The sequence below is a fragment of the Uloborus diversus genome, chromosome 2, assembly GCF_026930045.1.
Source record: "Uloborus diversus isolate 005 chromosome 2, Udiv.v.3.1, whole genome shotgun sequence".
Classification (NCBI taxonomy): Eukaryota; Metazoa; Arthropoda; class Arachnida; order Araneae; family Uloboridae; genus Uloborus; species Uloborus diversus.
Window position 1 is genome coordinate 187,803,629 of NC_072732.1, and position 22,492 is coordinate 187,826,120.

The 22,492-nt window shown below is 32.8% G+C and overlaps 1 protein-coding gene across 2 annotated transcripts in view; it reads right to left on the minus strand.

Annotated features, from left to right (window-relative positions):
* Positions 1-8,029: 8,029 nt before the first annotated feature.
* The window catches only part of LOC129217569 (protein transport protein Sec61 subunit alpha), a 38,705-nt gene continuing 24,242 nt past the window's right edge, over positions 8,030-22,492 (minus strand). For both annotated transcript variants that reach the window (XM_054851894.1, XM_054851895.1), the window contains exons 10-12: positions 18,624-18,815; positions 17,635-17,782; positions 8,030-8,249 (exon numbers count right to left, since the gene is read on the minus strand). In XM_054851894.1, the coding sequence (XP_054707869.1) occupies positions 8,134-8,249; positions 17,635-17,782; positions 18,624-18,815 (456 nt within the window). In that variant the 3' untranslated portion in view covers positions 8,030-8,133. The remainder of the gene's footprint in view (positions 8,250-17,634; positions 17,783-18,623; positions 18,816-22,492) is intronic.

The window sequence follows — 22,492 nt, forward strand, 5'->3', positions numbered from 1 at the left end:
CTACAGGAGTGTATGCGTGTATACACGAGTATATACGTGTCACGTGTATGTACGGGTATATATGTGTGTAAACAAACATCATATGAGTGTATGCACTTGTATCTTGAGTATATACCTGCATACATGAGTATATACGTGTACAGTAGACGTATACACGCATATATAAGTGTACATACACAAATATACGGGTATACACGAGTTAATTCGTGGATACATCCAGTGTATGTTTGGGGGTACGTGTCTACTCACATTGTGAAGCACGCGTATACGTATGTATACGTGCAAACATGGTTATATACCCGTATAGACGTATATACGTACATTTACTTGTATACACAAGTACATGTATGTATACACGAGTATACAAGCTTATATACATGTGTGCCTACAGAATGAAAACAAGATCTTGGGCAAAAATCTAAGGGGTGTGAGAGGGGAGGATAAGAAGCAAAGAATTATAAAGAACTTACGTTCGCTGACGCGCTACATGCACACAATGCCAGAAACTGATGGATGCAAAACAAATCACCAATTTGTTACACAAAGATGATTTTGCCCAAGATTTTAGTTTTTAAGAAATATTTAGAGCAGTTGTTAAAAGTTACGGCCTGTAGCTCTAATACAAGCATCGCAACAAAGGCGCATCGGCTGATGAAAGTTTTTCAAAAGTCTTGTTATTGTAACAGAGCCTGCTTTGTTATTGTGACGTACATATCACAGCTGCAGGCCGCAAATTTCATCAATCGCTTTAAAATTTTCTTGAAACCTAAAATGTTGTGTAAAATTGTCTTCGTGTAATAAATTTTTGACCAGTTTTGCATCCATCAGTTTCTGACTTTGCGTGCATGTAGCGCGTCAGTATTGTGTTGGTTTCCTTATGTGATTCTCCCCTCTAACACCTTTTAATAATTTGCTTAAAAGTTTAAACTCATCCTGTATACTTGTATGTCATATGCTTGTATGTAAGTGTCTACTCGAGTACATACGCGTATATGAGTGTCTACCTGAGTATATAGGTGTTTATATATATAAACGAGTATATACGTTATAGTCGAATGTATATCTGTATAGATTAAAAATACTTGCAGATACCTATATATGTATTTATTGGTGCATTTATGTGGATAGGTCTATATACGTGCCTACACGAGTACATGCGTATACTTACGCATATACTCATATATTTAACACCATTTACTGAGAAAACAATACATATTAAGTGAAATTAATATTTAATTTATATCTGCCTTATACTTAATGATTAAGTGACATTAGAAGAACAATACTTGTTAAGCCTAATATTATGACCACTTTACCCCATCTTACTAAAATTGTTCTAAAAAATTATCTAAAATAGATTCAGCTAACTGCTAATGAGTAAGAGTTCTTGAGACATGTAGGAAGCTTCCTATGCAGTCAATCTGTTCATAATTCTAACAAACAAAATTTCACAAGGAAGTTAATAGAGGTCTTTAGATTTAAAAACTTTTCATATTGACATAAAATATTTTTTTTTACCGAATAACATTTTGCCAGTTGTAAAATTTTGTACTCAAAATGTAGTTTCTAACTACCCTACTCTATAATAAAATTTTCACATTCATTCGAACATTTATTTCCAAGCTATAGCCATTTATTTGACGACTGACCACTTTACCCCTTGACCACTTTCCCCCACCAGACCCTATACCTTGTTTTTATATTATCCTCTTCTTCCCTTGCTACCAGCGGTTTGAGGTTAAATACCCTCCCAAAATCCAAACACAGTTATTTCTCCCTACAAATCAAAGGGAAAAAATGGTATCAAAACTTTTCCAAGCAGGATAAGTTTCAACAAACAGTGAAATCCTAATACCAACACAACAAAACACCCATTTCAATGAAATAAAATTTCAGTTTAGTAGTGTTTCAGTTAGTAGCGTACCTAGCATGAGTGGCACCCAAGGCGTTAATTTGTGGGGGGGAAAAACTTGGTCATGTTTTGAATACACTTCATTTTGATTCAACCTATTGTCAACTTTTTTCAATGCTGATAAATCTACAAGAAAATTGATTTTTCATTCTTATAAAAATAATTCGACATGCCTGTATTTCCACATAGGCATTATTTTGAACCCTCATAAAAAAAAAGATAAATGAGGGATCTTTGCGGAGATTTTTCGAATAAGAAATTGCTTTGGTCTGCATACATGTTCTTTTCTATAAATTTTATGGAAAGAATAGCAAATGATTCTTATCAAATCATGCAGAACTTTACTAGGTTGGCACAACTAAGGTGTAATATAGGCAATTTTGTACTTTTTTTTTTGCATTTTACAAGGTTTGTAAGGAAATAAAGGAAAATAAAGATTCTGATTTTTTTTCCTTAAAATGAATTACACAGTAAATTTACAAAAAAAAAAAAAAACTGAATAAAATCTGAAAAAAACCGACAAATGTTGAACATTCATAAGTTGTTACAGGTACCAGCTGATACCTCTCAATGTATAAATTAGCTTATTATGGAATGCAAAGGTGAGAAAGGATGAGTGGTCACTCCTAAAAAGGCACAAAATTCACTTTTTTGCCAGGATTGAGGCAATCAATTGGGCAATGCAGGCCGAGGACTGCTGATGGCCTTTGAAAAAAGTGAGAAAGGTGACAAATTTGAAAACAAAGGTGACTAAAAGGTGACAAAAAAAGTAACTAAAAGGTGACCAAAAGCAATTTGTTAAGAACTCGAAAAAAAAAAAAAAAAAAAAAAAAAACAGAAAAGGATTATCTCTTTTTACTGACTTTTACCAAAATAGCCTACAGTAAAACCTGTAAAGTTGACCACCTTTATAAGTTGACCACCTGTCTACGTTGACCGCTTTTGTCAGGAACGGAATTAGTCCTATGTTATATAATGAAGGAAAACCAGTGTAACTTGACCACCTCTCTATCTTGACCACTAATGAACACCAAATTTGGTTTGGAGTATTGTAAAAAACCCTTTGTAAGTTGACCACTTGGTTTATTTTTAAAATTTTACTTAGCAAATTATTTTATTTTATTTTTTTTAAAGCTTTCCAAGAATATTTTTGATACCAGACCAGCATTTTACTAACTAAATGGAATAGCAACATAACTAAACCTCCTTTTGAGCCTAACCACATGGGTAAACTACTAAGAACCCTATAGAGAAGTACAAAGTATTTTTTTCCAGTTGCAATATTTTGTGGCAACAATGGAATTGTGCTAAAGAGTAAAGTTACTTGCATTGCAGTATTTCTGGTGCAAGGGATTAAGAGATACGACATTTTCATTTTCAACTGCTTTTTTGAACTACGAGTTTCCAACTTGTTGCTCTTTATGTTATAGTTTTACATAAAATGGCTTCAAAAAGAAAGTTAGTTGAACTTGAGATTGATAAAAGATATGAAATATTAAAATTAATTGAAAAGGGAGAAAACCAGAGAAAAATAGCTGACACATATGGAATTTCTAAAACTAGTGTCTAATAAGTGCGCCAACTTCAATAAGGAGTTAGTTTGTTGAAAAGTAGATCATCATAGGGTTATAAATGTATAAAAAATTTGTAATTTTTGAGAAGCTATGAATTTTTAGGAACTATAAATATCAAATGAGTAACTTTTCATAATTTTTTTTTTTTTTGGTCAATTTACCGAAATTTTAAATTTGCATGACACATTATGCGTCATTCCGGGGAAATAATCTTTAAAAATATTTGAATAACATTTTAAATTATTGTTTCAAAGTAATGCTAAACAATGAAAGTGAATTGAACAGAAAGAGTAAGTAAAGTCAGACCAAACAACGTAAGTAGAAGCACAAATTTGTAAATTACAGCAGACACGTGTTTCGGCGTTACAGGGAACGCCTTTTTCAATGCAAAAAATAATGAGCTTATGGATTAAAAGACATCCGACAAAAGCTAGCTTTAGCTTTTGTCGGATGTCTTTTAATCCATAAGCTCATTATTTTTTGCATTGAAAAAGCACGTTGTTTGGTCTGACTTTACTATTCAGCACAAAGGTATTTATTTATCTTAGAAAGAGTAAGTGTCAATCAATCAAGAAATGAATACATGGTGCAAGAAATGACAAAAAAAAAAAAAAAAAAAAATCATTACCCCCTTTATAAGTTGACCACCTTTCTAAGTTGACCACCAAAGTACTGCACCGCAAGTGGTCAACTTACACAGGTTTCACTGTATATGCTTTTTGTAAAGATTTCTACAGTTTCACTTTCAATAGATGTTTTAATTTTTTTCCATTTTCTTGGTTTCTTCTTCACAATCATTTCTTTTTTGATCTTCTTTTTGCTTCTGTTTCAATTCCAAATCCTTTTTCCTTTTACATTCCTCCATGTATGTTGTGTAATTTGCGTGTGCTTGTTGTGCACATTTAATCATTTCTGGACCAATTGGTAAAGAAAGCAAATGAGGATATTCTTTTACAGCGTCTTTAACTATAAGTATGCTGTTTAAAAATCTTTCAGTCCTTGCTGTCTTATTTTCAGCAAAAAAGATGCTTTGAAATGGAAAATAGTCTTTCAATGTCAGCATTACCATGTGATACTGCAAGTGAAGCTTTTATCACCTTAGAAACATTGGGAAACTTTAGAATATTGGAAGTTGAGTCCTTTTTTGAAATGTGCTACTGCCAGTAGATATCAATGGTTTTGTTTTTGGATGCTTCATCATCTTTTTCGAGCTGCAAAAGTTTTCATTCATCTTGCAACCTATCGAGCGGAACATTAAAAGGCATGATTTTGGTAATCTTTATCAAATCCTTACAGCTTCTAGATTTACTTCTCTCTTTTGGATCCAAAAATTTGAAACTTTTCAGTAACCCGTTTGATATGCAACTTTTTCTATTACATACTTGCATGCAGTCACACAATACTTTTTAACACCTCTTAAAAACATAACCTTTTCATTTTCTTTCAGTTTTGACAGTTCATCTGTCACCTATCCACTAACAACGAGATCTTCAAGAGGTAGTCTGTTACCAAAGTAACAGTTTATCCGTGTCTACGTTTGAAAAATCAACTTTCTTTATGACAAAGGCTTTTATAACTCGAGCCATAAAAATTTGAACAATGGTCTCTATTTCTTGGTACAATTTGTGTATCATAGGCGCTTGGCATTGAAAGCGTTTCGTGAACTGCATAAAAAAAATCAGCAGATGAAAAGATAAAATGCAGCTCAGCTTTTATAGAAGGTCTTTTTAAAACATTTGCAACAGCTTTATATGACCTGCATTGCATAGCTGAATTCTTTTTCAAAGGCACATGTTTAAAAAAATAATACTGAAGAGCATCCCACCGTTCCAGTAGTCTGTTTGCTGCAGGTCCAAGAGTAAGCCAATGGGTAGTTGTGTGTTTCAGGAACTTGTGATGAGGTGTATTTAGTTGAACTTGCACTTCTTCGAAGTCCTCCTAACGGGAAGGCCAACCATCAAAATAGCTATAAGTACTAAGAAGAAGTTCAGATGCTTCTTCACCTAAATACTGCAATGCTTTGACATACGCATCATGCATTGTATGAATACTGCAAGTACCAATATTTATTAGGCTTTTTTCTCATGTCTCAAGGATAATAGTGTCAAACAACCTAAAAACCTTTTTATTAACATAAGGACCATCCAAAGGAAAGCATGAGACATTTATTCATGGATAATTACTCTCGGTAAGTGCTTCACATAGCTTCTCAATCGAAATTTCACCAACTGCCTTGCCCAAGAAGAAAGTTTTGAGATGCCTTGTTGTGATGCAACATTGGCTTTCAGATCAATATTTTGTTGTTCGTTGTAGTTCTTTTTTGTCTTTGACATTGGTAGTTTCATCACAGCTCAAAGTATAATTGGATAAACATGCTTCTTATAACATACATTTCCGAAAATAAGGAGCAAGTCCATCTGTAGAAAGGATAGAAAGACTGGTTCTGCTCATAGGGTGCAATTGCAAGCGATAAAAAAATTCCCCGATAGCATGGCTATTTTTCTTAAACAACAACAAGGTGGGGGGGGGGCATATTTAAGGCTATTTTTTAAATTAATTTCACTGTTAAAGCTACCATTCAGATACTTTTCAAAGATTTAATTATTTAAAAAAAATTCCTAAGACGCATTTCAAAAAAGGTGAGAAAGGTGACAAAAGTTGCAAAAGGTGACTAAAAGTAACCAAATTTTCAAAAGGTGACTAAAGGTGAGAAAGGTGACTGACTCCTCGGCCTGGGCAATGGACATATTACTCTGTCTACCAATTTCCCAAAAATAAAAACTGCAGCCAAGTGTGCAAAGATGAAGTTGCTTAATTTCTTCTGTCCACTCACTTTGGAACTTTCAGATGGAGATTGGCAAGATTTAATGATCTTAGATTTTATTTGGCGATAGTTTTTATTTTGACGAACTTGGTTGACGGAAAAGTGCGTAAGCACCAGATGAAGCTGTCTTGGTGAAAAGGAGGGTTTTGTACATTACTAGTGCTTCTTTCCTCAAGGGACTGAGGACCAAGGCTCTTACCACTCCTTTCCTCAAACAGCATTTCGGGATTTATAGTTATTTCAGAGTGACTATTTGAAACATTTTTATTTCAAAGTATAAGCTTTTAATTACTTTCTGCAGAACCATATATTAATTTACATTGAGCTTAGTAATCTTGTGGAAAAGCTTGTAGTGCATATATTTTTAACACATTTCTAACATTAAGTATTTTTTATTTTTCTAGTGCATCAATTCTAAGCAGTGAATAAAATATGCAGATAACATGCACATGTATGTATTCATTTTTTTTTACCCCAAAAAAACTTCGAAAGTTAGAATCCGCCTCCCCCCTCACCCCCTTAATCTTTGTTTCAAGAAGGGATCTGACATAGCAAAAAGCACCCAATAAAACATTTGAGGCAGTGAGAAGCAAAGGGATTTAAGTGGAAAAATTAAAAATTTGGAGATAACCAGAACAAACGGTAGGTGAACCTCTCTTCAGGGGTGCCCACCCCCCCCTCAAGTTCAATGCCGCAAATGCTCCCCCCCCCCAAATTTTTTTCAACCCTCTTTTTCTTTTTAGCTTTCTTTTTTTGATTTATTTAAAAAATATTTTTATTCATTTATTTTCAAATTTATTTATTTTTAATTATTATTATTTTATTAAAGTTATGTGTACTACACCAATAACATACACACACACAGCAACTAATAAATGAATGAAATAAAATATGAACAGAATAAAATAAAATAAAGTAAATAATTCAATTCAAAATAAATCAATAAATGAATTTAAATAAATTTTTTAAAAGTTAAAATTCCCCTAAAAATTTTGATGGTGCAACTTGTGGCATAATCCCTTTTGTGGGCACCCCTGCCTCTCCTCTGTCTAGGAGCAAGAGATGGTACTAGTACAGGGACGGACCCAGACATTTTTGTAAGGGGGGGGGGGTCAAGTCTCAATCGCCAACCTCCTGTGCAAAAAGTGTCAGTTAAGCATGGGCCTGTCCTCCAAGGGTGACCGAGCACCCCCATCCCAAATATAAAAATCCTTTCAAATCCCTCCCCCTAAATTTTTAATGGCGCAACCTGCACCATAGATCATATTCCACTTAAATTTATCAAAACTCAACAGCTCATTTCTTTAGTCAGACAGGCTGGTCACATTACCGTAAGCTTTTAATGTATGAAGATTGCAGCTATAAACTATCACACACAGCACACACACGACATGTGGTAAAAAAAGGTAAACATTGACTCTATGAACTATTTTTTCGGATCCAAGTAATTGAAGTCTTAAAAGTCGTAGTAAAATTCTTGTCACAGAGTCAAAGGGGGTCAGCTAACCCTTTGACCCTCCCCTGAATCCACCCTTATACTAGTAGCCCTGGTAGTTGCTGCTATACAGCATGATTTAGAAAAAAAATCAGTGAAAGCCTACCTAGGATTTTACCTTTAAATGCGTTTTACTTAAAGCTTGAAAATGTCCACTTACATGCCTTTGATCCTCATTGCCTCATTTCTTAGTTATTGATAAAAAAATGACAAGAGACAGGCAGTTAAAAAACGTCCCATTTTCATATTTATTCTTCTGTGAGATGAGATACAGTAAGCACTGTAGCTAATGAAGAAATGTAAAATTTGAATTTCTATAAGAGTTCATTTAGAAAAGTAGCGTACTCATTCCTCCCATTTCACTCTGTTCTTTCACAAAAATTTCAAAATACTGGTATATAATTGTCACAGCAAGAAGTATACCTGTACCACTTCCAATGGCACCTGAAAAGAGATAAAAACATTTTCAAAAAAATGATCAGCAATTATTCTTTTCTTAAAAATTTACCTTTTTGGTTGAACTGAATTACCTTCCCTTATCATATCTTCATTTTTCCTCTCTCTACTATGGGAGGTTGTATGTTTTAAATTAAAGATTGAAATATTCTCCCTGGTCAACTGTACTGCCATGCTAAGCACAAAAGTCGTATCGGTACTTTTATGAAAATCAAGTTATGGTCACAAGGTGGTTCTTTCTCTTATATTTCGCCCAAATATAATGTTTTATAGTCATTTGTCAATAGGGAACATTTTTTAAAAAATCTGAAAAAGTTGCATTTAGATCAAATACAGGGCCGAATTTGGAAGTGTGGAGTCCCCGGGGCAACGACGGAGTGGAGGCCCCTAATCAGGGTTCGAAAAGATCATCATATTTCAGAAAATATCCGATACTTTGATATATATCCAAATATTTTGATACATATGTATATATCCGATATTTTCGACCCGTGAAAGGATATTTTGTAAAAATTTTATTGTGGGGGCCCCTTTGTTGTGGAGGCCCCGGGGCAGTAGCCCCGCCCAATAGCGCAGCCACGGGAGAGGTTTTGGGGTTAAAACCCCTCCCAGAACACAAGCACATTCATTTCCCCCGTTAAAATCAAGGGAAAAAAGCAAAGTACAGTCAAACCTCCATATATCGAACTTCCACATATCAAAATTTTCTATACATCGAAATCCCAGCAAATTTCTATGTTCATTACATAGAAAAATTGTTTCTATATATCAAAAAAATCTCTATATAACAATTTTTTTTCGAGACATTCGTAGATTTTTTTTTCTCTTTAGACGTTTGTCTCATGAAAAATAAAGATTAGGGGAGAAAATTATGTTCACTAAAGGTTGCTACGAGACTCATAAGGAATCTGGGGTTGAGGGGTGTGTAGACTGGTCGTTGTTTCTTTCTAGATTCCCTCAAGTTTATTTCAAATATCTCAGTTGTAACCAGTAACATTGTAAAATCAGTTTCAAGTCATCCCTTTTGTCTGTTGATTATCGTTCCTAGTCGTTTTAGCTGAAGTAAAAATCAGTCAAGTTAAGTAGATTAATTTTTTACTTTTCTCTCGATTTGTCAAAACGAAAATCCCCTAATGTTGCGGATCAAGTTGAATTGCCGAAGAATGAAGATGTATGGAGGCGCAAAAATGTAATTTCTGAGATTTTTAGGATAAAATAAGATTGTTTCTATATATCGAAATTTCTATTTATTGAATTTTTTTTTCCGGCAGTTTGCTACTTCGATATATGGAGGTCTGACTGTATTTGAGTTTTTCCTAGCGGATTAGATTTCAACAAAATATCTTACAGCTTTTAATGATCGGGAAGTAGTCAGAAATTACTTTTTAATTCTTTAATATAAAACTTGTATTTCACGATGAGAGCACCCCACGACTGGTATAAGATAGCTAAAATGGCGTCAATAAAACTCTACAGGGTATCATGGTCCCTCAGCACTTTCATCACTGCACAAATCCTTTTTAGAGAAATCTATAAAATCTAGAGAGAGGAAGTCTACTGCGTGCGCGCACGGGATTTTCTGAGGCTCTTAACTAATTCTCATCGAAACCATTATTAGCTAACATTTGATGTTCATAAAGACATGAATTATTTGAAGAGGAGGTTTTAAATGATCTCGCAAAAAACACACAAAAAATGAATATGAGATTAAAGAAAAACTAATAATAAATATTCTGTGCCTTTTCCCACTTTCGTTTCATAGTGATATCAATACGAATTATTGTTTTTACGCAGTTACTTTGAATGAATAGTTACTAATCTGTAGAAATTCTCTGATATTGAATAATTACGCATTGTAAATAAATGGGAAAGAAAGCAACAATTTTTGATTTTGAAAACCCCTCCTAGAAAATTTTTTTAGCTGCGCTACTGGCCCCGCCTACCCTAGACCTCAAGATTCAGAAAATTTTCAAGTGGCCAATGGCCACTAGACTCAAAAAACTTGGTGGCCACCAGTTTTACCAGGTTTTGAAAACAGCGCTCTAGTACAAGAATGGGGGGAGGAGGGCGATTTCGATTTGTATTTTCTGAAACAAATATTATGAAAGTGATGCTAAAGCAATGCTAACAAGAAATATAAGATATAGTGTATAGAAATGTAGTTTTTTTTCTTTCTATTTTCAATGATGTATAGGATTTTTAATGAAATACAGGATTTATGGGACAACATGGAACGTTGACTATGGCAAAGGAATGATAAAACGGGGCGGGGGGGGGGGGGGGGGGCTTTGTGCGGTCAAAAACAAGTTGCTTATTCAAGTTTTAAATTAATTAATTTGTTTTCCTATTTTGACGATTTTCAGAATAAAAGCTGTTTGAGTTAATTGGGAATCAATTAGGATCGGAACGACCTTGGAGGTTTTATGTAAAAAAAACATACATTATGGCGTGGGTTTTTTTTTTTAAATACTTTCAGAACAAGATTTAAAGCAAAACATAAAATTGTTTTAGAACGAGAATTTGAAAAAAGTACAGGGTTCATACCCTTTTGGTTAAAAAAAATTCCCTGACTTTTCCAGGTTATTTTTTAGAAAATTCCAGGTTACTCTGTTCATTCAAAATTAAGTTAAAATAACATTTTTTTCAAAATAGTCAAAATTGTTCAAAGTAGCAATGCGTAAGAATTGAAACTTTACCACTTGTAAAAAAAAAAAAAAAAACTGTCACAAGTGTTTTTTTTTTTTTTTAAATATTTTTTTTTTTTTTTTTGTTTACTATTTGTTAAAAACAAAGTACTTTCAACTTGTTTTAACGTTTCTTTGATGCCACATGTCATGCATATTAGCCTTTTGCTGTAATCGGCAGCAATCTTTCTCCACTTTTGGTTTACGATTCTTCTTTTTATTTTCTTATTAGTATGTAACACAAAACATATTGAGCAAAGTACAAAGCTATTTTTCAGTATAAATATGATTAACTTGTTGCATCGATGGGCATACCATATAATGCATTCTAACAAAAGTCAACATCCGTCAATCATAGGCCAATGCCAATACTCGGGTTTTTTTTTCCTTTTGCAAATAAAGGATGCTTGCATTAAAATTAAAAATTTTCTTTTTTGCACATTTACTTTCAATAGACATTGCTTTCAATAGACATTGAGATAAACATCACTTTTGTTTTTGTAAATTTTACTCTATTTCCATCTCGCAAATGACCAAATATGGCGACTAAGTAAAAATTTAAGATAATAAGTAGATTTTCGAATTTGTAGCATAAAAGTAGTTATAAATAATAATTAATCCTTAAAAAACTACGATTATAAGACAAAATAGTCAGTTTTTAGCACATAAGAGTCTAAGTCAATTAGAATTTTAAAAAAATGTTCTGGAGATAAAATTTCGCATTTTTCCAGAAAATAATTACGAATTACCCGGAAAAAAGGCACAATTTACGTTGTTATCAATAGTTTGCATTGTAATAAATATCCAACGCCACTTTCGGAAACTTAGGCACTTAAAAAGTCTTGTGTACTGCTATCTTGGGAATGACCAAACATGGCGGCTACAACAAAAATTAAGAAATAATTTTTTGAATTTGTAGCATGAAAACAATTTAAAAATAATAAATCTTCATGAAACCACAATTCAGTTGAAAAGTTTTTAGCACACTTGCGTCCAAGGCAATGAGGATAAGAACAAAATTTTTCATTTCTCAAGAAAATTACATATTTAAAATAAAATTAAAAAAAAAAAAACAAGTTACAGCATATTTTGCGTTGTTTTCATTAGTTTGCAATTAAAGAAAACATCCAATTCTGCTTTGTTTTTGGAAACTTAGGCATTTAAGCATCGTGTCTAATTCCATCTCATGAATGACCAAAAATGGCGACTACGTTTCATTCGTAGCTGAAAAGACTTTTCGATTAAAAAACTCCCAATTGACCCTACCATCCGCAGGCTTGTGCTTTAGATGCAGGAAAATGTTCTTCTCCCGTTAAATTTGTGCATAATTCCTGTTCACCCTAGGAATTCTTTTCTTTGGAACTGTTGAGGGGCAAAAATGGCGTCCGCGGAATTTTTTTTTTTTTTTTTTTGGGGGGGGGGGTCGCCTTTTTATTTTATTGCCTGCGTCATTTTGCCTCAAAACTTTTACATTTTTTTTTTCTTCCGGAAACATCGATAAAAACGAAGATTAGAACTCAAGGCACCAAATTTCCAGGGAAAAAATTTTTTGGAGCAAAATTTAAATCTTCCTGACATTTTTAACTATGTCATTTTCCCTGACAATTCTAGGTTTCCCGGGAGCGTACGAACCCTGTAATTTAATAACCATATTTTCCTGCGTATTATCCGCGGGCGGCCTATAATCTGCAGGTTCTAAAATGAGTCTGAAGAAAAAATAAAGCTTTGTATAATCCGAGGCGGTGTATAATACGATGTAAAAAAATAAAGTTTGAATTTTATATACCATTTAAGCAACTAAACTAAAAACGTGAAAAGGTAATTACTTTGAAGGCATGATCAAAATTTATCTGAAATATAATCTAAAATATAATGATTTCTTCTTGAAATCATGATTATAGTAAGCTAATTACTTAAAAAACAAAGATTCAAGGCAAAGGAGCAAACGCTCTGATCTTGTGCAAATGGCTTCCTAATTCACTGTATTCTTGCTTATTTTACATGACCTGAATCGCGTAAGAGGAACATTCAAGCAACGTAAAATAATCAACATACAGGCAGGCAGTGAGAAAGGACATGCAAGCTTCGTAAAATAAACAACATTCAGTCGGTGTACGGTCTCTATCGGTGAATCCTTATTGTACTGATGCATCTGTGGAGTGGTGTGGACTTCTTTTCTTAGGATCTAAAATAAAAATAACCCCCCAAAAAAGTTGGCGACTGTAGAAGTTTTTTGGGGTCGCCAATTTTGAAAAACGAGTCGCCACGTGGCGAGTGGCGACCGTAAATCTTGACCTTTAGCCTACCCTCCCCTAAATCCAGCCCTGATCAAATACATGGAGATGCAAAACTTTAAATGGAAATTTCTCAGTTTGAACTCAGCTGCAGATAAGACTTTTGCTCTTAGCACAGCAGTATAGGGAAACCTTAAAGCCAGTGGAAGTCGGAGGTGAAACTGATGACCCAGGTTCCAAACCCCCAGAAAAATTGTTCATGCAAGTAGAATGAGGACAATACAGGACGAAACTCATAACATAAGGACTAAGAAAACTTTCTCTCATTCTCTTTTGAAAATGATATATTTTTTTTACTATTGTTAATATTCTTAACTAAAATTAACTTACAATTTAAAAAAAGACTTCCAAACACTTTTCTTTTACAAAGTTTATCATACCAGAAATTTGAAACTCATTAATTGAATACACTGAAATTATAGGATTCTTTAAAAAAAAAAAAGCACCGGCCAGTCTTTTTTTTCCCTTCCTTTCTTTTTTAAAAGACCCTTTTTTCTACTATTAATAATTGTTATTTTTATTAAAAAAGATTAATTACATCAGTATAAAGTTGGAAAGGGGAAAATTATGCAGAAAATATTAGTTACACAAATACAATTATAAAGGAGCTTAAACTAATTATTATGCAATATAAAAATTTTGTGGTGATTCTGGTTTTATAACAGGAATTTTCGCAGAGATGTAATTTTGCCTTGAAAAATTTATGTAAAAAAATTGTCAAAAATATGTTTGTCATTTATGTTAATAAGTATGTTATGCAGCAAGCATCATAATACTTGCGGAAAGTGTACTACACTACAGATATGCAAGACAATTTAGTAAATTCTGAATATATTAAGATCTAAATGCTCAAAACTTAAAGGCGATGAACAATCACTGCATATACTCCCAGATTATACACATATTAAATTTCAAAGCCCTTTCAGTACTTAACTCTTAGAAGATTTTAGAAATCCTTAAAAAAGGGGCTAAAAATTGTTCTACAAAATTATAGTTACCGAAGAAATTATTTACATAATAAGAATCCACTGATTTCTTTTTAGGCAATAGATTTACACTACTTTTTACTTCATTATTTAGCTAATTTTCAGGAGCAACATTTCATGAGCTTACCATAAAAAGAAATGGATGTGGACTCCATATGACTGTTTTGATTGTTAATTAACGTATTACCAAACACAACCACATACTTGTGTGTGTGCATCTTTTTTTTTTTTTTTTTTTAACTTCATGCAATGTGTGTGTTCTGCTTTTGATTAGTTTGAATTTGACCTGGTACCAGAACTTTTCTTAAAAAGATTAGTAGTAGTCAGCTGAGAATGTGTTAAATTATTTTTTTAATATCATTTAAAAGAAACAGATGCAAGAATGAGTGATAGAGAACTTCTTAAATGTATCATTTTCTAAAATAAATTTTAATATTTTTATGAACACTTAAAACTTTTCTACATCTACATTATAAAATTATAAATACTTTTGAACCTTCTACCGTTAAAATTATTTTCTGTAGAAAAAAATGTTAATATGCATTGTATGCTAAAAGTTATCAAACACATACAAAGTGGATTTTTGGTTTTAAGTTTTTTAATATTTTTAAAATAGGTTTGTGACTTCGTGACTGAAATGTTAACTTGTGATAGTAACGACACAAAGCAGGCAAATTTTACCACTCAAGCCACACAGATTAACAAAAGAATAACCCTCCTCTATAGAGAAATACGATGAAATTTGATGTGACCTCACAGTGGGGTTAGTTTCATTTAAAAAATGAAATGATTTCTAAAGTAAGAAATAAAATAAGCTTATTTATAGTAGCATAGATTAAAATAACTTCCATTTTAAAAAATAATTGAAGAATTTACAGGATGTAAAAGGATAAAAAGGTGATTTTAAGAAGCATTTTAAAATATTGTGGAGCAGCTTGGTATTTCGTATAAAAATAAATATTAAGAAAATTAAACCTCTTATCTACATTTGTTTTCAAGGTTTCATAATCATAAAAGCATTGGCATAAAATAATTATTTTTAAATTAATAAAATAGCTTTAAACACTATAATGCTTTGAGTATCAGCATATTTAATTTCTTATGTTTACATGCCTGTCATAATAAACTAGCAAAATATTATAAAAATAAATTTAATGTTATTACACTCTTTGGTAAGCTTGGTCAGAATTAAGACTAAACGGAAAATGAGGTGCAAAATTACTTTTTTGGAGAGCTGCAGAGTTTTGCTATTTTTGTGGAGCAACTCCGCAAAATGTGGAGCTGTTGGCAACCACCCTGCAAAAGTGTGAGCAACTGCAAATTATATTTTAGTGAACAATTTTGGCTTATAAACCGCATTTTTGGCACAAAAGATTCGATTTGTTCCTTTTTGTGTCAGGATGTATCAAATTGAAAATTAGCGTCCTTGGCTGATTTCAGGGCTCGAAAATTATATTGCCTGACATGCCCGGAGCATGTAAAACTTCCGATAGGGCATGAATCTTTTACCCTCCCAACTGGGCATGTAATTATTATAATTTTTTAATTGAGTATTGGTAATTTTAATGGCGAATTATTATGCACTATTTGTTTAAACTTCTGTTCCTGTTTTACATTGATAATTCTTGATTCAGATATAAAGCTGTTTAATTTTTTGTCAGATTAATGCTATACGACAAATTCAAATATTTTTATTGTTAAACAATAAAAAAAAAAACGAGCATGTAAAATTTTTCTTTGGGCATGTATCTTTTAGACAAACATGCCCCGCAGGGCATGTAAAATTTTTTAGATTTTTCTAGCCCTGGCAGACTTTTCACCCCTCTAATTTGATTCCATCTGAGCCCTCAAATTGAAATTATTGAGAAGACTTGATTTCTAATCTCTTTTTGTGAAAAACTTTTTACAGTCAAAGTTCACCATCCCCTTGTACTTAATTCAACTATTTTTGTAGGTTGAAAATGAAAAGTATACAGGTACCCACAAATAACCAACGGCAAAATTCAATTGTGCAAAATTTGCATTCAAGATGTTTTTTTAGTGTTTTTTAGTTAAAACACTTAACAGTTTTAGTTTAATTCTATGAGCAATAGCACAGATTATTTTTTGAATTAAAATCAGTTTCATTCTTTGCAATATCAAGATGGATGCTAAACAGCATTTAATTCTGGAATTGCATATAATAGGTAAGCGGAATTGTGGAATTTTGAAAAAATTGAAGTATTTAAAAGTGTTGAGATTAATCGAAAGAACTTTAAAACAGTTTAAAGAAACAGGTAGGGTAGAAGTAAGGCATAGTGGTGGAAAAAACAGTGTAAGAACAAAAAAAAAATTAATAAAATGTGTCTGTGAATGAATTCGAAGAAATCCTGCACAATCTGCCAGAAAAATTTCATGAGACCTAAATTTACCAAAATATATGGCTAGAATCATCATAAAACAGGATTTAAAATTAAAAACTGACAAGAGAATGACAGTACATGGATTAACAGAGAAACATAAAGTTCGAAGACTAAGAAAGTGCAAAGAGATGCTGAAATGACACTCTGATGTTATAATTTTTTCGGATACGAAATTATTTTTGCAACAAGCATTGCATAATAGGCAAAATAACAGGATTTACACAACATCAATGTAGAATATCAGTTCAACTTAAAGAATTGTTCAGAGGTTCCAGAAACCATTTTCAGTAATGGTTTGTGATCTACAAGCAAAAGAGGAAAACTGCCCCTTTTTTATTGAAAAAGGTGTGAAAATTGACAAAAATTGACATTTACAAAAAGTATTAAAATCTCACATGATTAAAGAAGCCCAAAAATCGTTTAAAAAGGATTAATTCACATTTCAGCAAGATTCGGCACCTGCCCACAAAGCAAAGATTAATCAACAAGGGTGCAAACAGAATTGTCCATCCTTTATTTCCACAGAAAAATGGCCTGCATCGAGTCCTGATCTCAATCTACTGGACTATTGCATTAGGGGATACATGGAGAATAATAAATTGAAAAACCTAAAACCAATGTCCACAGTTATATTTAAAAATTTACTAAAGATATGGAATGAAATTCCATTCTCAATGGTGCATGCCGCTGCAGAAGCCTTTCCAAAAAAATTATCATCTGGTTACAGTTAAAGGCACGAGAATAGAAACCATTACTTAAACATTGATCAACAATGCTATTGCTTTTATTTAACATTTATTTCATCATTATAGAAAAACTTGTATTATAGTAATAAAACTTTTTTGAATTGTCAGTTATTTGTGAGCACCCTGTAAAAGTAACTTCTCCCCATTTTTTTTTTTTTTTTTTTTTTTTTTTTTGCAATTTGGTTATTGTTTACAGACCAGGCAATAACATGAACAGTGAACAAGCACACACATTAGAAGAATTTATAAAAACTACTATACCTAAGAAATCTGCAAGAACAGATAATGCTCCAATACATAAACCTCCAAATGCAGCAGCAGTTGGAATGTATCTATTCAACTCGTGAATCATCGACTTTTCTCTGTGACCTCTCATTACCATTTGCTGTTCTTTTAGTTGTTTTGCAACCTGAAACATTAAGAAATTTGAAACATTGGAACAAAAGGTTAAATGTTTGAAATAAATGTCACATCAGGGTTTACTCAAATTAATCCAGTGTTGATTTGTACAAAAATAAGAAGTTTGTCCAAATAGAAACATCATAAGCTGTATTTGCTTTCATGTTTCACATTATGAAATACAAAAAACAAAATCATCAACTAAGGATTTTAAATTGAATTTAAACTTATCTTGTTCAAAACGTTTTTCATTAAAACCAAGTTTACAAGAATTTCCTTTTTATTATTTAAATAATATAATATAATTTATAATATAACCTCACCCCATCACTTAATCCACTGTCATACATTTCAATTATAATATATCCATCATATATCTAACAGAGGCATGAGACTGTCGAAAAGGGAGAAAAGAGGAAATTCATGCGAACTAGAAAACACGGAAATTTAAAACAAAAGTGCATACAAAATGATAAAGGTTGCATGTTTAAACCTGATAGCTCTTTTTATGAGACAAAATTTATAGTAGAATTCCAACTGTTTTAGAACCAAAAACATTATGCTCGGTGGTCAAATTAAACAGATGAAAAATAAGTTTAAGATTGCATTTTGTAATTATTGATCTTACCCTATTTTTATTTTTAAATCTTCAAAAAATATTTACCAAATTTTGTATAGAAGATTATTTTTTCTTCTTAAAACTTTTTTTAAAAATAACGTAACAACCATAAAAGCAGATTATACGAATCAAAAGTTTAAAATTCACGGAATTCAGCCAATTGAAGGAAAAATCACATGTATGAAAATACATAAAGTAATATATAATATTAGGAAACAAAAATTGCACTTACATCTTTTGCGCTAGATCCTGAAACTTCAATCCATGTTTTGGAGAAGAAAGCACATGAACCCAACATAAATACAATGTAGAGTACAGCATGAATAGGATCTTCGAAAATATGCGCCAAATTCTCAGGGGGAGACAGGTAGTAGCAAAGACCTCCTATGGGATAAGCTCTAGCTGGTCCCGCACCTCCAACATCCTTACAAGGGAGAGGAGAAAAGTAGAAATTAGGATATATAAAAACTGTAATAAGCATAAATAAATTTTAGCAAAGGTTAGGAGATTTAAAATAGAAGAAAAAAGTACTTTTCAAAGTTTTTTTCCTTCCATTTTATGTATTAACCACAGATGCGTATTTCGATCTAGTTAAACTATTTGCCAATCCCTAGTGATCCCAGAAAAAACCTTGAACAGTTGCTAATAAGCATGGGTGCAAGTTTGGTGATGTGTCTAAGATGGAAAATATTCCCCCCCCCCCCCCACCCCAAGCATGCGTGCTTAAGGGAAAAAAAATATGTATAAATGCTGTAGATTTTAATTATACCCGTTTTGGAATCTTGGTTTGATTTGTATTTTAAGATTTCGACTTTTCTAACAACCTAGAAAGATGATGAACCTAGATGAACTGATATATCTGATGAACTGACCTATGAACCTAGTTTAAATGGTAATATTTAAGCGTTTTGACACCGTAATTCCAAAAATCTAACAGTCGGCAATAATGGGGAGTAATTTTTTTTTTAATTGAAGTCCAAAAAATGCAATAGTAGGCAATTTTGGTAAAATTCATGGAAAGAAGAGGTTTAGTGACTCTCTTCATAATTTTTTTTTAAACTGATAGTCCCAAACTCACAATATTGGGCGAATTTCAAAAATATTAGAGAAAGACGGGAGAACGCTGTGGGCTCTCCCCGAAAGTGAAGCTTTAATAAAAAAATTTTGAAAAAAAAAAAAAAAAAAAAAAATAGAACCAACTTCAAAATTGTTCTAAAAAGTGAAAAATAATTTTATTCTTTAAACACCATCGATAATACTTTTAAACATAATTTTTGAAGTTGGCGCAAAAACGATAGATAAAATCATTCACAGCCATAACTCAACTACAAGTATAAATTTAACCAGGTCCAGTTTCTTCACTACCACATGCATTACGCATTGATGACAGCATATTTGAGTAACGATATAAATGTTTCGTTCCTAACTTTGGATGATTTTTTGATAAAAAAATGAACGAAGCATGGTTACAATGGATTTTACTTTTTGTTTTGCGCCAACTTCAAAAATTATGTTTAAAAGTATTATCGATGGTGTTTAAAGAATAAAATTATTTTTCATTTTTTAGAGCAATTTTGAAGTCGGTTCTATTTTTTTTTTTTTCAAAATTTTTTTATTTCATTCTTTTTAGTGTAAATGCAGATATTTCAGTAAAAGTAAGAAGTTACCTAGTAAGAAGTTCGGCTCTATATCACTGTATTGCTTTAGAAAAGCCTTTATTCAAAATTATCATTACAATTACTATTAATGTTACCTACTGTTATATGGCACCAAACTTTTATAACAATGAGTTTCATATTGTCGCGTAGATGAAGATAGCGAAGACAATGTGAAAGCCAAATGAAGCGAATACTCGTTAGTCTCAACTCGAGATCTTTATTCAGAACCACGAATGAACATTACATCTCCTTATATACAACTTGAGAAAGTGCTGGAACTTTCCAGACTTGGAAAGATACAGAAATTAATAGAACATTCGAGAAAATATGGGAATTAGTAGAAACGAAATTTTAGTAAAATTCACTTTGTCCTAGTCGGGATTTGAACCCGGGTCGCTCGTGTGGAAGGCGAGAATTCTACCACTGAGCCACCGTTATCCACGGATAAAAAGTGCGAACTTCGCTACAATATCATTTTAATCATTTAATAGGGAAATTTACTGTTTTTTGCCCATAACATTTTTTCTAAAGAACAAATATGGTCAAACAAAGTAATGGGACCTAAGTTGAGCCATCCCCTATCCATTAAAAAAAGAATCATCAAAATCGATTCACTAGGTGAGACGCTATTAGTGGACAAACAAAAAAACATACATACGGTATGAATTAATAACCGCCTCCTTTTTGAAGTCGGTTAAAAACGAAATTGTACCCCCATCTTTCACAACATGTTACACGCTTTTTGGATGCATTATCGAAGGTATGAAGTTCAGGAACTCTCCTCCGGCAATATTTCGAAATTGAAGTTACAAAAACGCAATTTTAGACAATGTTGAATAATGTTTAGGGGTAAAAGCGTTTGGTGCTTGCCGCCATTAGTTTTTTTACGATCGTAAACTTTTTTATTGCAGCAATAAAATCGCTTTTGACATAACATTTTCAATTTAGCAACATAAATCAGTTCTGATTGTCTACCCATGGTAGCGCCATCAAACCAGAAAAGAAGAAAAGGAGGGGGGAAGGGTACAGGTGACTAATGATATAATGAACTGGCACCATTCCCCCACACATTCATTAATTTAAAAAAAAAAGCAATAGGGGAACTGAATCCTCACCCCAGGGAGGGCCTCCGAATCACATCCCTCTTATGGCACTTAAATATATTTCAGCTTCGAAAAATTTTCGGAAGAGAACTCCCAAACCCCTTCCTCTGAGTTCACCACAAATATCCTAAATTAGAGTTATTAAGACTTCAGTTTCTAATTTTTTTTCTAGGAACAGTACCTATATACATGACTTATGACCGTCTAAAAGTTTTAAAACTGTAGTTTCAGAAACTTTTTGAAACAAGCTTCCTACTCCCTTCCCCCTTCAGTCCCCCAAAGATAGCCCAAAACAGAGCTCTTTCAGAAACGGCAGAATACCCCCTCCCCCCTCCCACTGTGCTTACTGAAAGCTGTGTAAGTTTGTGTTTAAGATTTATTTTTCTATTGAAAAAGCAACTCCCCTCCCTACGTTGCCAAAGACAACCCAAAGTTTCAAGACTTCAATTTCGAAAATGTTTCGAGACCCCCGAAAACAATAACTCTTAACTCACTCAAAAATAGGCCAAAATAACATAGCTTTAGCCTGGAGAAATTTTCCATGCCCGCCTCCCCCAAACTCCATTAAGTCATTTAAGTATAGACTAAACTTCCTTAAGTCATTTAAGTATACCCTCAAATAGTTTTTAATACATCAGCTAGAAAACATTTTCAGATTAGAACACCAAAACCATCTCTCATAAATTCACCAATGATTGCTTAAATTAGTGTTTTTAGGACTCCACTTTCCGATTTTTTTCAAACCCCCTCCTCCCACTTTTACATCATTAAAACAGCCTAATTATTTTGAACTTTTAATAGTTTGCAGAGCAGAAATCCCGAACCACACCTAGCTTCAAAAATGGCTTTCAATTCAGTTTATCGATATTTTATTCTAGAACCCTTGAGTAACCCCCCTCCCTCCTTAGATTGTCCAAAATATAAACGTTTTAAGATCACAGTATCGTGGATTGATTTGCGGACTTACCCTTACTTATTAGAGCAGCGTTTTTTCGCGAACTCGTGCTGCCGTTATTTTCTTCGTTTCCCTTTGCGCTCCCCCCCCCCCCATATTTCCATTTTAGCAAGTGTTATATTGAAAGACATTGGAATTTAGTGATTCCTCAAGTTTTAGAATATTTTACTAGAAACATGTCAAAAATGCAGGAACAGTTGCCCATTGGTGTTTCAAACCAACTTAAAAATTTCCCGATTCTTCCCAAAATTCCCATTTTGACAAAATCTTCAAAATCCCTGATAAGGTAAACCCCCCCAGGTAAAACCCGTTTTACCTGGGATGTGAACGCTCTTTGCAGTGGCGTAAACATTTCATCCCGTCAGCAATCACTCTCAATCGGTGG